Source organism: Myotis yumanensis, unplaced genomic scaffold (assembly GCF_028538775.1).
Source record: "Myotis yumanensis isolate MYYU_CA2020_CCGP unplaced genomic scaffold, mMyoYum1.0.hap1 SCAF_7, whole genome shotgun sequence".
Classification (NCBI taxonomy): Eukaryota; Metazoa; Chordata; class Mammalia; order Chiroptera; family Vespertilionidae; genus Myotis; species Myotis yumanensis.
Window position 1 is genome coordinate 1,877,769 of NW_027223758.1, and position 12,836 is coordinate 1,890,604.

Consider the following 12,836-nt stretch of genomic DNA (forward strand, 5'->3'; position numbering starts at 1 on the left):
GAAACCAGGCTCATGGCTGACAAGCACAGCGGAGCACTACGGATATCTGATTAAGCTGACAGACATCCCCCAAGGGCTCTGGGACTGCAAGAGGGCGCAGGACTCCCCCATCCCCCTCAGTGCATGAATTTCATGCACTGGGGCTCTAGTATTTAATATAAGAATACAAAATTTTCAGCACTCAACAAGGTAAAATTCAGTGTCTGCCATCCAATCTAAAATTGTCAAGCATACAGGAAGGAGGAAATGCAACTAATAATGAGGAGAAAAATCAATCCGTTGAAAGTAACCCAGAGCCCTAGCTGGTTTGGCTCAGTAGATAGAGTGTTGGCCTGCGGACTAAAGGGTCCCGAGTTCAATTCCGGTCAAGGGCACATGCCTGGGATGTGGACTTGATCCCCAGTAAGGGGTATATAGGAGGCAGCTGATCAATGATTCTCTCTCATCATTGATGTTTCTTTCTCTCCCTCTCTTTTCCTCTCCGAAATCAATAAAAATATATTTTTTTTAAAAAGAAAGTGACCCAGAGCTGACATAGATCTTAACATTAGTAGACACAGACATTAAACCTATACAGCATGTTACCATACTGAATACTCTAGGCAACCGTAACACAATGGTAAATATTTATGTGCCTAAACATAGAAGAGGCACAGTAAAAATATGGCATAAAAGATAAAAATGGTGCACCTGTACCGGGTACTTGCCAGGAATGGAGTTTGCAGGGCTAGATGTTGCTCTGGATGAGCCAGGGGTGAGTGGGGGTGATATGAGGCCTGCATCCCCCTGGGCACTTTATAAATGCTGTGCACTTAGGCTACAGTCAACATATTTTTTTAATTCTTAAGTTGTAAAGTAACCTTAGCTTTCACTTTTTTACTTCAGAAACTCTTTAACTCTTTTATAATAACACTTAGCTTAAAACAAATACATTATATATTCTTTACATTATTCTATTTTAAAGTTTTTAATTTATTTCTTCATTTTAAACTTTTTTTGGTAAAAACTAATATACAAACACTCACATTAGCCGAGGCCTGCACAGGGTCAGGATCATCACTATCATCGTCCCCCACTCCACGTCCTGTCCCCTCTGGGGTCTTAGAGGCAACACGCGTGTGAGCTGTCCTCTCCTGTGACCACACGCCTTCTGCTGGAGCACCTCCGGGCTCTTCCTGAGGTCACTCTTCAGAAATCTGTCCATGGTGGTTGGCTTGGTTTCTTTTTTCCATCATAGACTTGCTTGTAGGCACAGGAGCACTCCTCCCTGTGAATGAAAACTTTCAGTTTGGGCCCATGTGTTAAGGAGCTGGTTGAAGTCTGCAAACGCTCTGCGAAGCCCTTCGCTGAGTTTTCTTGGTGATTCCTCTTTTTCTTCTCCTGCAGTTTCCTTTTCTCTTGCCTCTTCTTCAGCTCTGCCTGCTGTTCCAGGTCCATCAGCTCCTCAATCGTCAGTCCCCGGAACTCCTCGTGCCACCCTCCTCCACCCAGCTTGGAGGTGCTGGCCATCTCAACCACAGGCTGGTGGCTTTTGCGACCTCCTCATCCTTGGCAAATCCTTTGAAGTCACAGGCTGCGACAGCACTAGGTGACAGGGAGTTTCAGTTCCATTTTAATCTATGGGGCCACGCTGCACATGTGGTCCGTCATTGAACGGAACATAACGATGTGGTGCATGACCATAAGCCAGCAATGAACAATTGGAATTTGACGTTAAAAACACAATAGCATTTACATTAGCATCAAAAAAGGAAATACTTAGGCATAAGTCTAACAAAGTACAAGATCTGTATAAGAAAAACTACAAAATCCTGATGAAAGAAATCAAAGATCTAAATAAATGCACAGATATTCCATGTCCACGAATAAGAAGACTCAATGTAGTTAAAATGTCAGTTCTTCCCAATTGGATCTGTAGATTCAATGCAGTCCAATCAAAATTCTAGCAAGTTATTTTATGGACATCAACAGAATGATTCTAAAGTAATATGGAGAGGAAAAAACACAGTAGCCAACACAACATTGAAGAAGAACAAAGCTGGAAGACTGACACACCCAACTTCAAGACTTACTGTAGCCGAAACCGGTTTGGCTCAGTGAATAGAGCATCGGCCTGCGGACTGAAAGGTCCCGGCTTTGATTCCAGTCAAGGGCATGTACCTAGGTTGCGGGCACATCCCCAGTAGGGCATGTGCAGGAGGCAGCTGATCGATGTTTCTCTCTCATCGATGTTTCTGACTCTCTATCTCTCTCCTTTCCTCTCTGTAAAAAAATCTATTAAAAAATATTAAATAAATAAAGAGACTTACTGTAAAATTATGGTGATCAAGACAGTGTGGTATTGGTGAAAAACACAGACAAATAGATCAATAGAACAGAACAGAGAGCCCAGAAATAGACCCCAACAAAAACAGTTAACTGATGGGTGACAAAGGAGTAAAGACAACACAATGGAGAAAGGACAGTCTCTTCAACAGTTGGTACTTGCACAACTGGACATCCACACGTGCAAAAACGAGTCTAGACACAAACCTCACAATGTTCACATGGAAGTTCTAGAAAATAACATAGAAGAGAATGTAGCTGACCTTGGGCATGGCAATGATATTTTACATACAACACCAAACATGATCCATAAAAAAAAGATGGGCTTTAGTTAATGTATCAATCTTGGCACATGAATTATAACAATGTACCACACTAATGCAAGCTGCTAATAATAGGACTACTATCACTGCAACTTTTGTGCAATCTTAAAACTACTCTCAAAAATACAGATTATTACTTTTTTAATCTTCACCTGCGGATATTTTTTTCATTGCTTTTTCAGAGAGTAGAAGGGAGGGTGGGAGAGGGAGAGAGAGAGAGAAGCATCAATGTGAGAGAGACACCAACTGAATGTGCCCTAACGGAACTGAGCCCCTTCCATTTGCGGGCCAACACGACACTCTAACCATTGATTAACCCAGCCAGGACTAGGCTATTACTTCTTTGAAATGATAAAATAAAAGCTAGAAGAAGAAGCAGACTCACACAGTGTGATGTGATAAAGGAAGGACAGCCACGTGGGGAAGGTACGTATGAGTTACATGTCTGTACAGTAATTTTTCCTTTGCCCGCCTGTCCTGGCTGAAGACACCACTTGTTTTCTTTGCCACAGTGCTGTCGCTTTACTGTGGGCAAGGACTGCCTTGGCAGTTACAGTCACCACGGTGTTTTATCAGCTCTCAGCCTCCTGTTCTGAGGAGCAGCAGCTCCATTTCCAATCCTCAGACAGTGGCCAGGAAGCTGAGTCAGGACTGCTCCTCCAGCTGGTGGAGTGGAGCTAGACAAACGGGGCGGGGCGGGGGTCGGGGGGGGGGGGGGGGGGCGTGGGTCCTCCTCTGCTCCCATGTCAGCCAGGAAGCGCTGCTAAGGCCGCCCTCACTGCCTTTTGCAGAGGAAGTGGGAGGGTGGGTGGCAGCTCCGCCCCGCCCCCCTTCCTGACATCTCCACAGGGAGGAAGGTCTCGTGCCCACTCTCGTGGTGTCCTGGGTCTCTGAGTGAGATCCTTGCCGGCAGGTGCATGAAACACCCTTAGGCTGGAAGCGGGTGTGGACGGCCTTAGCCTGAAGGGAGCCAGGAGGGTCTGCACCTCAGCCGCTTGAGGCCACAGTGATAACAAGATTCAAACGTCACCACAAGGTGTCACCACAGCACAGCTTTTGTGACGGGAACATCCAAACTAGGTTCTTTGAAAAGGGAAAAAGAATTCTTTCCCCTTTTTAAGGCACTCAGCTCAGTCCTGTCAGGGCCTCTCTGCTGTGTGCTGCGCAGGCGACTGGGGCTTGATGTTGATTTGAAAATACTGGTGAACTCTAATCTTTTTATTTGTACATGTAAAATGACTCACAAAATAAAAATAACTTATCTTAAAACAAACCACCTTAACAAAATGTTCCCATGCATGGGGGGGTGGGGGGGAGCGGGGAGGTAAGGGGGTCCACCTGGCTAGGCCATGGTGCCCAGGTGGTTGGTCAAACATCAGTCTAGATGTTGCTGTGAAGGCTTTTTTTGATGTTTTTGTGTGTTTTTCACATGTGATTAACATGTAAATCAGTAAACTTTAAGAACAGCAGTCTTCTCCATCATGTGGGTGGGCCTCGTCCAAGCAGTTGAGGCCCTAAAGCGAAGACGGAGATCCCCAGAGAGGAATGAGTTCAGCCCCCAGACAGCCTCTAGGGGGGAAGCAACAGCATTAACGCCTCCTGGGCCTCCAGCCTTCTGGCCTGGCCTGCAGAGTTCAGACTCAGCCCCAGCAATCGCATGAGCCAATTCGTTAAATCTATTATATATCTAATCAGTCTCCTATTGGTTCCATTTTCTTGGAGAAACCTGACTAATGCAGGGTCCTTACAAAGAAGTGGCACCAGACCCGGGTCCAGAGGTCTGTCTACAGGACACCGCACTTATTAGGATGTAGTCCCAAGGTTAAGGGTCCCCTCCCCTTCGCTAGACCCCAGCCACTCCTTCACTGTCTCTTGTGGCTGAGGAGAGGGAAGAGCGTGAGTGGGACCAGTTTGGGAAGAGTGGACTCCAGAACTTCTGACTAAAGCTGTTGGTGGCAGATGTCACTTGGGAGGTGGCGGTAGCAGATGCAAGTGCTCTGCGGGTGCCAGGTGGGCGGCAGCAAGACTGTGGGTGCTTACGGGAGGCCTGCGTGGCAGCTGTGAGCAGACATCAGGTGGCTGCCACCCGCCAGGGGCAGAGCTCAGAACCAGGAGTGGCAGCTGGTACAGATGGGAAGGGGGGCGGGTTCAAGGGTGTCCTTAGGGTGAGTGAGCTGGGGTCTAGGCTCCCCCTCCTTCAGCAACATGTACTGGGGCCCCTTTATAGAGAGGCTGGAAGTGACCTGCAGAAGGTTCTCGGGTGGGACATGGGCCAGATCCAGCCTAGAGCTGTCACCTGTGCTTCTGCATCGGAAGCCAGAGCCCCCATGAGGGACCTCGCCCAGCACTCCTGACCCATCGCTGCACCACCCCTCAGTCCTGCGGCTGCCTATGGGCCTGCCTGAGCCTCCATTGGCTGGGGGGCCAGAGGAGCTCTAGGGGATGTGCCTTTGCCTCAAGGAGTCCTGAGGGTCTCTAAGCAGAGCCACCTACCTGGGGATGGTCGGAACATCCTGGCAGGCGATGGCATCTACCTGGGCCAACTCTTCCAAGAAGGGGGCAACCCTGTACCTCCACTCCCTGCTCCCCCACTCCCAAGCGAACTCTCAGCCTGCAGAGTGGACACTTCACAATCAGTCTGGCTCACATCCAAGCATCTGTGTGCCGATGAGCATGGGCATAGTCCAGGCCACAGGCACCCCTGTCCCCAGTGGGGCTTCAGCAAAGGGGACACCAGGACACAGGCTCCACACGCCTCCTTGCTTGTGATGTGCCCTCTGTCCTACAGCAGCAGCTGGCACCTCTACACACCAACGTGCCCTGGACTGTTTGCTCAGACAGGGTTTGAAAATGAAACCCTGGATTTCTAAAGTATTTCCTGTGTTCACATGGTAAACGGGAGCTCCAGGTCACCTTGCAGGGCCACATTCCCAAGGAGGTCAAAGTGTGCCCCTAACCTAGTCTAACCCTGGGGAGCTAATGCCCCCCTGCACAGGAGCATGAGACGGTGAGGTGCTCCTGCAAGGCCAGGGACTTAAGCCAAAAAAAGGGAATCTATTGCTCTGTTGCCTCATATAACTGGGAATTGCAAGGGTATATAGCCTTCAGGTATGGCTGGATCCAGGAGCTCTGAGAAGATCCTTAGAGAGCTCTCTCCTTCCTCCTCCCACCTCCACTTCTCTCCCCACTTCTCAGCCCTGCCTCCCTTGAGAGGTCCAAACTCTCTCCTGCTGCAGGCTTTCTCCTTGTGGCCAGGAGAGATGGCCCGAGGCAGCCACACCAGCCCCCAATTACAACCTCAGCAGGAAGACTACTCCCTAAGCCTACAAGAAAACTCTGGTTTGCACATGCCTGTCGTGTAGGCAGGGCAGGGTGCAGTGCCTTAGACCTTCTAGAACCACACCTCGGGAAGTTGCGGGTTCCCTGGGTGGCAGCAGGAAGAGGCCTGAGATGAAAGTCCACACCCCACCCCCACTCCCCCGGAAGGTGAGCAAGGGCTGCCCCACAAAGGTAACAGGCGCAGGCACAGAGGCAGCGCGCACACGCCATCACAGTCAGAGGGGCTTTTATTAGGAAATCAGCCGCCAGCACGCCGAGAGCGCTGTGCTGTGGTTCCACACATTTCCTGAGGAAGGAGGGTCACAGTATGAGCTCAGAGGAGCTGGGCCAGTGGGCAGGCGACTGCTCAGCGCCGCGGCCAGCACCCCTAGTGACAGGACTCGCCATCACGATCCGCACACGGACGCCACACGACACACAGCTGTGCTACACACACATCAACAATAAACACAGAGCTGCTGCTGGGCCTGAAACAAAAGGAACCGAAAGGGATAAAGAGAACCAAGCCTTTCTCTCCATTGGACAAGGGAGGGCCATCCCCCAAATCATCAAACTTCCTCAGTTACAAAATACTTTTTGAAAATTCCATTATTAAAAGAATAAATAACAAAATATATTAAAAATAACTTGATTGCATCAAAATTATAACTAGAAGTTATAGCAAGATTTTTTGTATGTGTGGCCTACCTCATAGTCAAATTGTTAATTTCACTTTGATTTCTTTTATTTCTCTCTCATGGTATCCTGTATGTGGGGGGGGGGGGGCTACTTCAAACAGTATAAAATTAATAAATAAAAATGTCAAATAAATAGCAAACGTTAACATAAAAGAGGTTGTGAATATAAATACTTACATCTTGACAAAATTAAATAATTTACAGAATAATTAAACTAACTACTTTTTAAATTTCTTCCAGAAAGAGCAATTTCTCTACTTGTAAATACTAACTTGGAATTGCAGTCACAACTGATTTGGACTCTATTTACATGTAGGAACATTGTGTTTTTAACACATTAGATTAAAATTTACCTTTTTTCGCATCTTGAATAGATCTAACAAGGAGTGAAACCTTGGTGTCTCCGATTAGAATGTGTCCCCTGACCTCACGGACGCTGTCACCTAGGTCAAGCTGAGCTGACCCAGGCAGTGCCGGTCGCAGGCCTAGGTCAGGCACCGAGTCCAGGCCCAGCCCTGAGTCAGCCCTGTGCAGGGCTGCAGCCCACGAGGGAGCTGTGTGGCGCTGGGCAACCGGCGCCCTGGCGCTAGGTGCTTTCTGGGTGAGCCAGCGGCTGGCTCTCAGGGGCGCCCCAGGTTAGACACCTGGAGCTGACGGTGGGCTGCAGGCCTGCTCCTACCTTACCCTCTGGAGCGGTGCTTTGTTCCATTCTTAACACAAAACTGAATTAACTGAAAACAGAAAACACACTCGCCACACTGGCCTCGCAGAGCAGCCGCGCCGGCTGGGCCCAGGCTCATACCACGGCCACCCCCAGCGCCACAGACACAGGAACACCGTGGTTGCAAACTCCAAAACTTCCCTGAGAACCACTGGAGACCTCGAGCTGTTCTTCAGATTATTTTCAGAAAACAAAAATAAATCCCTTTGTAATACTTCACACTCTGCCCTCGCTCAGGGAGGCTGCGGCCGTGGCCTGACCAGCATCGGAGGGAGCCCGCCCTCCAGGCACCCCTCTGATCAGCCGTGAAGCGGGCTCCACCCAGGAGTCACTGTGACTTGGGAACCTCCAGGAGGGCAGTGTGGGGGAGGTAACATGGAGCCCAGCTGGGGGCCTAGACCTGGATGCCCCTCACGGCCTGCTTGATGCTCTCCAGGAGGGCCCTGTGCTCGGGGTTCTGGTAGCTCTCCCGGCTGGAGCACATGTCGGTGAGGGTGCTCACGTAGGCGTCGAAATTCTGTTCACATATTGGCTCCTGGAGGACAGAACCAGTCTAGCAAGCCCTGCCCGCTGCGGCCCCAGGGTTTCAAAGAATGTGGAGCCGCAGGGGACGAGGCCCCACCCACCCAGCACTGACTGCCCCTCCACTCCGTCACCCAGGAGGGCTGGCTGTGGATCTCCAGCGACTGAGGAGGCCAGGAACCATGTGGCAGCAGCCCACCCGTGCGCCCTCAGGCCCGCCTGCTGCTCACCATGTGTGGAAGGCGGATGTTGGCAAGACTTTGGATGAGGGCCTGGCTCAGGCCCGACAGCTCCAGAAACAGGGCTTCGTTCTGCTCCTCGATGAGCTTGTTCTCCTGTTCGATGGTCCGCAAGCTCTTCTCCATGGAGGAGATCTGCGGTGACAGAGACGGGAGCCGTCCCTCGAGTCCTCCTGGGACCATCTCCTGTCTCAGGGGGAGGGTCCCTGCCATAGGGAGGGGCTGGCAGCGCCCTGGTCCCTGGTTGCAGGGCACACGGTGACTAGCCAGGGGCAATGTGGGCCATGGCTTGGTGTGTGTCTTCCTTGGGGTGAAAGAAAGGAGCCCAGGCAAGCGCGAACCTGGGCAGCTTCACAGTCCTCCTTTGTTGTTTTTTTTTTGTTTGTTTGTTTTTAAATATATTTTATTGATTTTTTACAGAGAGGAAGGGAGAGGGATAGAGAGTTAGAAACATCGATGAGAGAGAAACATCAATCAGCTGCCTCCTGCACACCTCCTACTGGGGATGTGCCCGCAACCCAGGTACATGCCCTTGACCGGAATCGAACCTGGGACCTTTCAGTCCGCAGGCCGACGCTCTATCCACTGAGCCAAACCGGTTTCGGCCACAGTCCTCCTTTGTGATGGGAGTTCTGCACCCAGCGGGGTGTCTGCTGCCTTTGGGTTTCCACCCCACAAAGACCAGCAATGTATCTAAAGCAGCTGAGGAGGCGGGAGGTTGGGGAGGGCGGGCAGCCACTGTCCCCAGCAGCCCATCGCCCAGGGGAGTGGCTGATGGCTCCTCCAGGCACCCTGACAGGGCCCTGGGGTTTCCAGCAGGACACCAGAGGGGACTCCCAGGGGGGCTCCGGGCTCTACAGTGGAATGCCAGAAGACAGCGATGCCTGGGCTGGTGGTCATGGGCAGTGCTGTGTGCTCTGGGTGGCTCAGGCCACCCGCACAGCCGTGCAGAGGCGCATGGCCAGCACAGGAAGGTGGGCCTGCCTGACTGCATTTTGCAGGAGCCTGGGCTCAGAAAGTTCAGCGTCAGTGACGCACTGCGGGGGCGGGGGGGTGGGAGGGGTGGGGAGGTGGATGTTTTCCTCCAGCCAGGTGGCTCTGTGGCCAATGGCTGGGAGCATCCTGCGTCTGGGCATCTGCCTCTGGGCCTCAGCCTCCGCCCAGCAACTCCCTGGAGGGGAAGGGAGTCCTCCCTAAAGGACTGCTGAATACGCTTCTAAAGGTGGGCGTGGCACCTGGGCCATTTGGCTCAGTGGATAGAGCGTCAGTCCTCGGACTGAAGGGTCCCAGGTTTGATCCAGTCAAGGGCACGCAACTCAGTTGCAGGCTAGATCCCTGGCCTGGTTGGGACGCGTGGGAAGCAACCAATCAATGTGTCTCTCTCACATCAATGTTTCTCTCCTCCCCCACCACCCCCTAAAAAGAGAGAAAGGAGCCTGGGCAAGCTCAATGGGAAAATATCCTCAGGTGAGGATTAACAACAACAAAAAAAGATGGGCGTTGGCAAATGAAGAGAAATTAGAGGCCCTACCTGCTGGTTACTGACGCCAGAGGGCCCATGGTCTTTGAGAAGGCAAGGGCCAGGGAGGGACAGACACGTCACAAAGATGTGTCTTGGAGCCCAGAGACGGCCTGATGCCCTCTCTGCTTCCACTGCCCAGGAACCTGGGGAAGATGCCGCTGGCAGAGTGACGACCCTCCCTGCCCTCGGGGCTGCCACTGTGTTTACATGGCCTCTGAGTGACAAGCAGTCGGCAAAGCCCTTTGCCGGGAGGAAGGAGTGGTTAATGTGTCACATGGCAGCCTCAGGACAGGAGCCCTATCTTCTGTGCCGTCCTCACTGCCCTCAAGTCCTGCAGGGCCTGGTCCCCTCCTTGTCCCTTTGTCGCATCAGCCACAGGGACATTACTCTGTGTGGCCCCACCTCTGTGTGCCCAGCTCTGCTCCAGCCCCACTCAGCGCCCAAGTGCAGCCGTGATCTCCTTTTCAAGATGAGATCTTTACTGCTTTTTCCTGGTCGCAAGCATTCATTTGGGGGAAGCCCGAGGGATGTGGCACACACACGCAGAGTCCTCGGCAATGCCACCGTTCGGTGGCAGTGCTGCTGGGTCACACACACACTCGCTGCTTTCTCAGAAACAGGCTCCTCTGGCGACCCGTGGAGCTGACTGCACTGTAGCAGCCCCACGAGGACAGGAAGGTGTGCCCAGCCTGTGTGGCCACGCAGCATGGGACCAGCTCTGCCCTGCTCTTCAAACCCACACTGTGGTGTGCTCCTCCCGACACTGACTCTGCCGGGGCCACCAACCGCCAGCGCCAGAGGACCAGCACCGACAGCAGAGTGGGCCAGAGGCGGCCATGAGCACCGTGCTCATCTGCCCAGCCCAGCAGTGACCTTGATGTGGGGCTCGGCTCTTCCCCACTCAGAGAGGAAGCCAAGGACCAAGGACAAAAGGACTTTGTTGAATTGGGAGCCAACGGGCAGGTGGGCGGAGCCACCCACCTGAGACTGCAGCTGCACCATGGCGGCCTCCATCTCTGAGTTGGACTCGTTCAGGTCTCGAATCTCCTGGTTCAGCTGCTTGATCTCCTCATCGTTCTCCAGCACTGCCCCAGAGAGAAAGCCTGGTCGTGGCTCTCAGCCTCACATCCAGGCCAGCAAGGTGGGGTGTGGCAGAGGTCTGCTCTCTGGATGGAACTGGGGCCCCTTTCCGAGCAGAGGCACCTGGCCTGCTTTCTGAGGGAAGGCTGGTCTGCAGCCACTGGCTGTGTCTGTGGTTTGCCTCCTGGCCCTGGGTCACAGGCATTAATTGCCAAGAACAACATGGAAGTGTTTTCAGATGATACTGAGTTTCCTCAACTTCCTTCTCCACTGGGACTGAGTTCTCTGCTCCTCAAGCCTTCAGGGCACAGCCTCCAGGTCGGCCAGCAGGCTTCTCTGATACCAGGACTCACCGATGCCCAGGTCAGAGCTGCAATGCTGGGGGCCCAGACATGGGCCACCCTAGGTAAAAGCCAAGGTCGGGAGACCCATTGGCTCAGGTCAAGGGATCTGTCTCCACCATGATGGGTTCTGCACCCCTAACCCCTCCCTACAGTAAGGCTCGCTCACCCCGGGTGCCAGGTCCACGCAGATGCTGCCGAGCGAGGGGCGCCCTTACCATCACTCGTCTTAAACTTCGTGCCGAGAACATCATCCCCTGAGAGTTTTCCCTTCTTTCCAGCAAAGGTTGCTCTGGGACAGCCGGACAAGCTGGAAGCAAAAGTCACACATCAAAAACCAGCCCAAGGTCACACATCCCAGTGAGAGCCAAGTCCTCGCTGCTGGTGGCCTGGGAGGGTCCTGGATGGAACTTTCTAGCTCATGACCTTTTGCCCCCTCACCCAGGGACAGTCCCCCAGCTCCCTCCCTCCTCGTCTAGGACCCCGGTCACTGCCCTGAAGACTGTGTCCCCGATGTCCTGGGAAGCTGCTCCCTCCCTCTGCACCCTCCCAGCTACTCCTCCCCAGCGGGGGCTTTCACGTGTTCGTTTGCAGCCCATCTTCCCACCCGCTCTGCCCACGTCGCCTTCAGGAGGGCCAGCTGTCAAGCTCATCTCTGCTGTCTCTCCAGAGCCTGGTGCTCCGTGGACTCTGGGAGAGACTTGTGGAGTGAGTGAGTTCATTGATCTCATGGTGGATAGACAAGGGCAAATACAAGAAGGAGACAGGACCCAGTGGTGGCTCTTTGCCCCTCAGGCATTGCCTGGCACAGAGGAAGCAGGCTGGGGGTGGAGGTGGGGCTGGGGGGGGGGGGGGGGGGAGGAGCCCCAGGACCACCCACAGGGCGAGGAGGGGTCTTGTCACCAGGCCTCTTTGACAGACAGGCAAGGCCGGCCCCAAACTTCAAAGAGGCCCCAGCGAGAAGGCAGGCACAGAGCGTGGCAGCCAACGCTGCTCCTCAGACGCTGGCAGCCAGGACTCGAGAGGGACCCAGACACATGGAGGGAGGCAGTGACAGCCGCCTCAGGTGACAGGCCACAGGCACATCACCTGGGCCACAGGCTTCCTCTCGCCTCCCCAGGAGCTGCCAAGCCTGACCTTGGTCTTCCTCCTGAGAAAGTGCCTGTCACCCCTGAACCCTGCCGGGCCCCCAGAAGGCTCCCACAGTGCACAGAGGGAACAGTTACCTCCGGTGGGTGAGGAAGCCCCCGTTGGCGTGGCCAGAGCCGTCGCAGCCCGGAGTGGGGCAGGTGGGCCCCTCGTTCCTCGGCGACTTCCAGAATGAGGGGCCATTGAGGGAGCCCTCCTTCTGCCTGCGGGCGGCCAGCGGGCAGCCCGATGCGCTTCGGTGGGAGGCGTACTTGCCGCTGACGTGGCCAAGCCCCACACAGCCTGGAACTGGACACCTGGCACCAACATTTCAGAGGTGAGCAAGGGGTGCCAGAGGCAGAGCCCAGAGACCCTCCCACACGGGCCCTGCCATGGCCGCAGCCCCAGGGAGTGAGTGAGGTGACAGCAGCAGGGATCATGTCCCCTCTCCAGCCTTGGTCTCTGCCCCCTGTGTGGCCAGAGGGTCCCCAGCAGACTTTAGCATGATGCCCTGGCCCCGAGGTGGCTCGCAGGGGTCTCTGGGTCCACCCTACTAGTAGACCTGCTGCCAATGCCCCCTTGCACCATGCCAGAGGTGAAGTGCCCGCTGGGACCACCC

At 53.8% G+C, this 12,836-nt stretch overlaps 1 protein-coding gene across 5 annotated transcripts in view; it reads right to left on the bottom strand.

Moving 5' to 3' along the window:
- Positions 1-377: 377 nt before the first annotated feature.
- The window catches only part of MYT1 (myelin transcription factor 1), a 62,769-nt gene continuing 50,310 nt past the window's right edge, over positions 378-12,836 (bottom strand). For 4 of the 5 annotated variants that reach the window (XM_070419532.1, XM_070419533.1, XM_070419530.1 and 1 more), the window contains 5 exons: positions 12,316-12,534; positions 11,308-11,399; positions 10,650-10,753; positions 8,138-8,281; positions 6,197-7,920 (listed from right to left, as the gene is read on the bottom strand). In XM_070419532.1, coding sequence (XP_070275633.1) covers positions 7,780-7,920; positions 8,138-8,281; positions 10,650-10,753; positions 11,308-11,399; positions 12,316-12,534 — 700 coding nt within the window. In that variant the 3' untranslated portion in view covers positions 6,197-7,779. Of the gene's footprint in view, positions 1,268-6,196; positions 7,921-8,137; positions 8,282-10,649; positions 10,754-11,307; positions 11,400-12,315; positions 12,535-12,836 lie in introns of those variants that run through there. The other variant, XM_070419534.1, reaches the window with a different exon arrangement.